The sequence below is a fragment of the Echinops telfairi genome, unplaced genomic scaffold, assembly GCF_000313985.2.
Source record: "Echinops telfairi isolate 266 unplaced genomic scaffold, ASM31398v2 ScPeMD7_5592;HRSCAF=6446, whole genome shotgun sequence".
NCBI classification, from domain to species: Eukaryota; Metazoa; Chordata; class Mammalia; order Afrosoricida; family Tenrecidae; genus Echinops; species Echinops telfairi.
Window position 1 is genome coordinate 26,452,065 of NW_022109491.1, and position 8,336 is coordinate 26,460,400.

An 8,336-nucleotide genomic window follows, 5' to 3' on the forward strand; every position below is an offset into this window, starting at 1 on the left:
AGGGAGGGGGAGGGGGAGAAGGCAGAGAGCGTGCTTGGGAGCTTTAAGGTCCTATTAGCCACCTGACACATTAGGTACATAGTCTGGCATGTCTCCTGTCTCCTCGCTCCCATGGCGTATTGAGGAGGGCGGAAGCTATGCCCATGTTGGTCACTGATAAACCCCAAGCACCTGGGAGAGTGCCTGGTGGGTATCAGGTGCTCCGTCAACATTTGCTGAGTGAATAGATGACCTAGTGGGATGGGAAGCAGGGGGAGGGGGAGGGAAGTGGCCAAGACCTGGTGGGACACCTCACAAAACTCACGGCCATTGAGCCCATGCTGGCTCACAGCAACCTCCAGGACAGGGCAGGCCTGCCCCCGTGAGTTTTTGCGACTCACTGTCTACGGGAGTAGAAAGCCTTGATGTTCTCCCAAGGAGCAGCTGGTAGCTTTGAACTGCTGACCTTGAGGTGAGCAGACCAATGAAGAACTCACTCTACCACCAGACCCAACATGGAACCAGTTAAGGATAGAAGAGGCCAGGCTGTGGGTGGGGAGGGTGGAAAGGGGGTGTCCAGAGGCCAGGGCCTGCTGCTTGGGGAGCAACGTGGCTGGGGTGGCTGGCTGCCTGTGGGCAGAGGAGTCATGGTTCAGGCCAGGATGCTGAGGAATGACGTCATGGAAGGGGCGGAGTCCCGCAGAGGAGCTCAAGGGGAGACTAAAGGGCTGGCCAGACAATCATCCTCACCGTCGTCAGCATGTGGCAGTTACTGTATTATGTCTTCAACACTGTGCTCAGGGATTTAACTCATAACAACCCGCGCCCCTCCCCCCCCGCCCCCCTGAGGTAGACGCTAGTGTCATTTAACTAAAGGACAGTTTTTTGTGGGCTCAAAAAAGGTCACAACCCACCCAGTGCCGTCGAGTCAGCTCTGACGCATAGCAACCTTAGATAGCATTTCCGAGGCGGTAACTCCTTACGGGCGCACAGAGAGCCTCTCTTTTCTCCCGAGGAGCAGCTGGTGGGTTTGAACTGCTGGCCTCGTCTGCCCCAGGCCTCCTAGCCCAAGGCCACACGTGGGTATGTTTGAGACTTGGGATTCAAACCCAGGTAGATCTTGTTCCCAAACCAGTGCTCTTTGCAAGGCCCTGGTGGCATGGTGGTTACACATTGGGCTGTACTCTGCAAGGTCGGAAGTTCAAAACCACCCACTGCACCTCAGGAGAAAGATGGGGCTTTCTACTCTTGTAAAGGGTCCCAGTCTGGGAAACTCACAGGGGCCGTTCTGCACGGTCCCATGGGGTGGCTGTGTGTCAGTACTGACTCCTTGCAGGGAGTTTGGTTTGGTTTTGAGTGCTCTTCATCGATGCCCCACCCCCTCCCCCAGCACTAACCCCACTGACAGTAGTGATAACGGTGGTGCTTAGAGGGAGGGGGAAGCGAGTTCTAGAGCATTTGTGGAAGGCTTGCCAGGTGCAGCTATTTACATCCCCACACAAGATATGCTCCCTGACTTCTGCCTGCTCTAGGGAGGGGCTGGAAGCAGGGGCTGGGGGATGGGGGGGGGGTCCCACTCACCCTGGCACTCCCGTGTGTTCTGGTGGGGCATAGTACCCCGTGGGCAGGTGGGCAGACACTTCCCCTTGTGCAGGTAAAAACGCCTCTTGCACCGGATGCAGAAGTCCTGGCTGAAGCAGCTCTCGCAAGTGGTCCCGCATTCTGTAACAGAGCCAGGGACACCCTAGTGAGGGTAGCTTCTCAGGGGAAGGGCTGCCTGAGGGGGGACCTCGGGTTGGCTAGGGGGTGAGGCAGGGTCTGTAAACTGGGCATTAGGACTCAGAAGACCAGTCAGAGTTGGCTGCCCGCCCCTGGGAACAGAATTTAGGTATAAGAACCAAGACTCAGGTCCAAGGTCATGTGACTATTTACGTTTCTTAACCTTTCTCACTGAGCGGAGGCTCAGACTGGGCAAGAGACGGACTTGTGCAGCGTTGGACAGCAAACCTGAGCCCCATGGGAGGAGTCCCTACCCAAGGCTCGGTGAGGCTTTGTCACAGAAAACGTCACCACTCAGAGAGGAAACACCAAGGGAGTCAGGACTCCGTTTCCCCTTTGAGCTAGGATCAGAGAGGGTGGGAAACTTGCCAAACACCACACAGCAAACTCCTAAGGTAGAGGTGAAGGTCCCCCTGCCCCATGGGTACGGGGAACCACAGAGGGCATTGACTTGCCCAGGGCTGTAGGGCCCTTCTGGCACCAGACGGCCGGGAGTCTGCGCTCAGACTCACTGCCCCTGTGGCTGTGCCGGGCTGGGCGAGCTGGTGGAACGTGGGCTGGGAGCCTGGCTAGCATGGGTGGGACAAGGTGGAGCCACATACTTTTGCACCTGTTGACTTCCTGGCCGCGGACGCCGAAGTAGCCAGGGGGGCAGTCATGCACGCACTTGCCGTACTGGCGGATGCCGTCCCTGCGGATGAACAGGAAGAGCCTCTGCTGGCAGGCCGAGCAGCCGTTCTCCTCGGAGCAGATGACGCAGCCCGTGCAGTTGCCCCCCGGGCCAGTGCCCACTGCCGGCCAGACCAGGGAAAGGGAAGAGAGATGGTCAAACCGGAGGTAGACTCATACCGAAGACCGCCTTTCTCAGCTTCCCTTGCAGCTAGACAGGTCCTCAGCTCACTGCCACTGAGCCAGTGCAGACACGGAGCGGCCCCGTGGAACAGGGTAGAAGTGCCCCTGTGGGTTTCTGAGATGCTCACTCTTTTTTAAAATCATTTTATAGGGGGCTCTTACAGCTCTTGTAACATTCCATACACCGATTGCAGCAAGCATATTTGTACATATGTTGCCATCATCATTTCCAAAACGTGTTCTGCTCGAGCCATTGATATCAGCTCCTCTTTTTCCCTCCCCCCCCCCAACCTCATGAATCCTTGATCAAATACATCGTGTTAAGATGCTAACTCCTTGATCAATTACATATTGTTAAGATGCTATCTCCTTGATCAATGACAGTGTTAAGACTCTAACTCCATGATCAATTACATGTTGTTAAGACATTAACTCTTTAGAGGAGTAGAGAGCTCCATCTTTCTCCCAAGGAGCTGCTGGTGGTTTTGAACTGTTGATCTTTGGATTAGCAGGCCAAGGCATAACCACGAGACCACCGGGGATCCACATTCTGTGGGACCACATCCTGGCTGGTGGACACGCTGCAAGGAAGCAGGGCGCAACTTCTAGGGAGCTGCCTGAAAGGGCAGGGGCACGCCCTCCGTCTGCCCCTGACCCTTCCTGCAGGTGGAAGGTGAACAGGATGGCTGGAGCCCAAGCAGCCCTTTTGGATCCTGAGGAAGAAGCCCTGTGCTGAGGAGCGTGGCGGCATGAGCTCCAAACAGGCTGGTCCTTGTTGCATGAGAGACAGAGAGAGATCTCTTGTGTTGAAACCATTTTTTATTTTGGAGTTTCCTGCCCCTCGCAGACAAATCTAATCTTTGCCAAAACTGTATTTGTGAGTGGTGAGGGGTGCACACTCGAGGAGCGGTGGAGAGGAGGCTCCACCCTCTGGCCCTGTTTCTGAACGAAGCGCCATTCTTTGCCATCCCGTTGTCCAATGCTTCCGTGCGAGCTGCTGCTGAGCTGCAATGAATCATGGGGACCCACCTGTGCCGCAGGGGGTTGTCAGCTGACCGGTGCATCGTGGGAAGGAGATAGCCAGGGATTTCTTCCGAGGTGCCTCTGGGGGGACTCCCAACGCTAACCTTTTGGTTAATAGCCTTGGACATAGACCCCCCCACCCCTCAGGGACTCCCACGGACTCCCACTACCATCAAATGCCTCAAGCTAAAAGGAAGGAACTATATGTTGCCCAAGAATTGGCAACAGGGACCCCAACGCTGGGAAGAAAGAGGTGGGAAATAACCAGACCCCAAAGAGAGCCCCTCCAAGGCCCACGGGGAATCCCTGCTCCCTTGATGATCCCCTCAGGACCCTTAATGAAGCTGACCAGGGAAAGGGAGGGGCTCGTGGGAGTTGACAGCTTGTGGAGGGGGCTCCCTTGCTATGGCTTTCCCCTCAGTTCCCCACCCCTCAAACCAAGTGAGGAGCCGTCCAAGAGAACCGCTCACAGAGACGGGGGCAGGGGGTGCCTGTGAGACGGGGTGACCGGGCTCTCATGTCCTGGCTGGACACGAGCTGTGTGACAGTCCTGGGGATATGACACTCTCCTGACCTCTCTGAGCAGAGAAAGGGGACCCAGCGAGAGCAGGCCGAAGCTAAGAGGGAGGCCGTAGAGCTGGGATGCCAATGGGGCACTGGGCAAAGTGGCTGCAGGCATCTATCAAGGGTGTCGATGAACTTCCTCAGGAGAAAAAATGAGGCTTGCTGCTCAGTCAAGAGTCATCACCCCGGGAACCCACAGGGACAGTTCTACTGTGTCCTGTCAGGACATGATGAGTCGGGATCGAATTGATGGTAGGGAGTTTGAGGGGGGATCACATTTCCGACCAGTTTGATGGTGGTGGTAGTGGTGGTGCTGGTCCAGGGCCCCTACTTTGGAGAACTCCTGTTTTAGAGAAAAGAACTGCTGGTGGTGCGGTGGTTCAAATCCAGCAGCTGCTCCCAGGGGGAAAGCTGAGGCCGCTTGCTCCCATGAAGACCGACATGCTCAGAAACCTTGTGGAGTGGTTCTGCTCTGCCCCCTGGGGGTGCTATCGGTCAGAATGGACTGGAGCGAAGAGGGTAAGTCTAGAGGAAGTATGCAGGCAGACACACAGAGATATGTGCCGTTGTCTGCGAAATGCAGCTAGTTGAATAGCAATCCCTTGCAATAGCTGAAGGATCAAAAGGCCATAAAAACACCCTGTGGTCTTATCATCTGCTGGAATCTAGCCCCCCAGAACCTTCAAGTAGATTCTGACGCATAACACCAAATCCACTGCCATCGAGTCTATACCAGCTCATGATCCTATAGGACAGTGTAGACCTGCCCCTGTGAGTTTCTGAGACTGTCACTCTTTATGGGACTCATGAAGAGGCTGGTGGTCTTGAACTGCTGACCCTGCAGTTAGCAGCCCAACACATACGCACTATGCCACCAGGGCTGTGTAAATGGTTAGGGTAGCAACCTGCGCAGTTTTCTTCTGCAGAGCGGCTGGTGGGTTTGAACAGCCCACCCCGAGGTTCTCAACCAGCCACTGCAACAGTTTGCGTCATCAAGGCTCCACGATAAGCAACTGAAGCAGAATTAGAGTTATCAGTTGTGCATAAACCTGAAGGTCAATGTTGAGGGCAAAACAAGTTTCCCAATGAGTCACATAGTCAGTAGCCAGTTATATACATCTCAAAAACCTCTAATATAATATTTATGATGTTCTAATATTATGCTCTTGTATTTATGATACAGAAGTATGCATGGAGGTTAAAACATATTGGCATCAAGTTGATTCTGACTCACAGCAACCCTACAAGACAGAGTAGAACTGCCCCGGTGGGTTTCCGAGACTGTAAATCTTTACAAGAGTAGACAGTCTCATCTCTCTCCCTTGGAGAGGCTGGTGGGTTTGAACTGCTGACCTTGTGGTTAGTATAAGGTGACCAGATTTTAACATTGGTAAAGCGGGACACCATTGATAAAACTCATATCCTGGCGAAATAGCCACATGGCAGCTGAAAACTGTATACCCTAGCATGTCGTGCATTCTTTCCAAAAATTGGGACTTTTTAAAAACACCACGGGATGCAGGAAAAATTGTTAAAAATCGGGATGTCTGGTCACCTTAGATCAGTAGCTCAAGGCATAACCTACTAGGCCACCAGTGCTAAACACTGAATCCAGGATGTCTGTCCCCCTAGAGGTGCCCAGGTGGCATAGTGGTTACCCACTGGGCTGCTAACCACAAGTTCAGCAGCGCAAAATCCCCAGCCCCTTCCTGGGAGAAAGACCGGGGCTTTCTACTCCCGAGAAGAGTTACAGTCTCAGAAACTCCCAGGGGCAGTTCTACCCTGGGCAGTAGGGTCACTAGGAGTCAGTATGGACTTGATGGGCAGTTAGTCCCTCTAGAACTCAACGTGTAGGAAAGGATCAGGATTCCGCTTATAGTTGTCATATTAATTTCTGAGACTAAAGCCTACGTTTCCCAGCCCCCTTTGCAGCAAACTCGAACCTCAAACTCACTGCCATTGGGTGCGTTTTTGTTCCTAGTGACAGAGTAGAACTGCCCCTGTGGGGTTCTGAGACGTCAGCTCATGAGGAGAGCAGGGCCTGGTCTTCCCTGGCCCTTTGCAGCAAAATGTGGGAGTGTCACATTTGCAGCCGTTGGGAGGCTTGAGCATCATCCAGGAAATGGCCTTCATGGCACCAGACTCCCTGGAGTGGCTGCTGATGCATGGCGACCCCATGTGGTTCAGCATAGAACTGCGCCCCTGGGGATGTCCATGGCTGTGATCTGTTGGCAGGAGATCACCCAGGTACTTCTGGGTGGAGTCAAGCCATCAACTTTGCCAGCTGCTCAGTTAGAAGCCCAGAGTTTTGTTTTTAAAAGCGTTTTATTGAGGGCTTGGTCAACTCTTATCACAATCCAGACATCCATCCATTGTGTCAAGCACATTTGTACGTTTGTTGCCATCATCCTTCTCAAAACATTTGCTTTCAGAAACCCAGTTTTGTTATTGTTCGATTTTTCTTTCCCTTTAATGCCTACTCCATTCTCAAAATGAGTTATTGGTGTTGCTGCTAGGTGCTATCAAGTCCATCCCAATGCATAGCCACCCTGTAAGGCACCACAGAGCGCAGTACTGCCCGGTCCTGCGCCATCCCCACAATTGCTCCTATGTTTGAGCCCATCGAAGCAGCCCCGGTGTCAATCCACCTTGTCCAGGAGCTTCTTTTTTTCCACTGCCCCAGTGCTTCACCAAGCCTGATGTCCTTCTCCAGGGACTGGTCTCTCCTGACAACGTTCCCAAAGTACGTGAGAAAAAGCCTCGCCATCCTGGGCTGCGAGGCACATTCTGACTGTACGTCTTCCAAGATAGATCTGTCTGTCCTTTTGACGGTCCATGGGGCACTTTCAATATTGGTCACCAGCACCATAATTCCAAATGCATCCATTCTTCTTCGGACCTCCGTAGTCAATGTCCAACTTTCACCCATATAGGAAGTGATCAAAACTACCATGGCTTGGGTCTGGTGCACCTTAGTCCTCAAAGTAGCACCCTTACTGCTCAATGCTTGAAAAGGTCTTGTGCAGCTGAGTTTAGGGGTGTGCCCCCCTCCCTGCCAAGTGCTCAGGTGTTGTCGTCAGCCTCGACAGATCCCAAATGGCAGGGGATGTGACCAAAAGAGCCCGTGGCATGACTACACTAGCCCAGCACTGTCTACCACGGGGTTTTCTCAGGTGAAAGGAACAGGGTCACAGGGTCACGTACTTGCTCCAGCCACTGGGATTTCTGCTGGGATGGCTGCCCATCCCACGTCTTCCTGCACCTCCTTGCCCAGGCTTCCCCTTGCCAGGGCCCTGGTACTACGTAAGCCCTCTGAGGTCCAACAAGGCAAGGGGGCCCTCATCCGCTGCAGGTGAACAAGAGTCCAAGATACAAATTAAGTCCCTCTACAGACAAAGGAGTTGGTGCCTCTTGCAAACTGAGCTCGTGGACCGAGGCTCACACCCTCTGCCTGGGTGTGGGTGTCCTCTTGGCTGGCGAGGAAACAGGCCCAGAGTGATGGGACAAGGAACCCAGAGTCAGAGCCACCTGGCTGGCCCACAATGCCTTCATGCAGTGTTTGCCTCAAGGTCAGGGGAGTGAGCCCAGCTCCTGCCTTTCCAGGACTCCAGCAGCCTGGTGGGAGGTTTCCAACCCCACCCCACCCCCAAGGGACTGTGGTCTCAAAGCAGAATGAGATCAGGGTTCCAAAATGGGGACAAAGAAAAGCCATCGCTCATTCCGTGATGCTCACCTTCCCAACACGATCGCTGAAGACAAAATGGGTTCATAGCAAATGTGGTGAAGAAAGCTGATGGTGCCTGGCTATCAAAAGGTATAGTGTCTGGGGTCTTAAAGGCTTGAAGGTAAACAAGCAGCCATCTAGCTGAGAAGCAACAGAGTCCACATGGAAGAAGTACACCAGCCTGTGTGATCATGAGGTGTCAATGGGATGAGGTATCAGGTATCAAAGACCCAGAACAAAAAAGCATATAGATGTGAATCGGGGTGGTGGCGGTGGTGGTGCAAAGTGGAAACCCAAAGCCCATCTGTAGACAATTGGACATCTTACAGAAAGGTCACAAGGAAGAAACGAGCCAGTCGGTGCAGTATAGCACCGATGAAACATACAACTTTCCTCTAGTTCTTTAATGCTTCCT

At 53.4% G+C, this 8,336-nt stretch overlaps 1 protein-coding gene across 1 annotated transcript in view; it reads right to left on the bottom strand.

The window, feature by feature from the left end:
- Positions 1 to 8,336, bottom strand: part of RSPO4 (R-spondin 4) — a 45,228-nt gene that overhangs the window by 1,838 nt on the left and 35,054 nt on the right. The window contains exons 2-3 of the mRNA XM_045295528.1: positions 2,361 to 2,549; positions 1,561 to 1,701 (exon numbers count right to left, since the gene is read on the bottom strand). Coding sequence (XP_045151463.1) covers positions 1,561 to 1,701; positions 2,361 to 2,549 — 330 coding nt within the window. The remainder of the gene's footprint in view (positions 1 to 1,560; positions 1,702 to 2,360; positions 2,550 to 8,336) is intronic.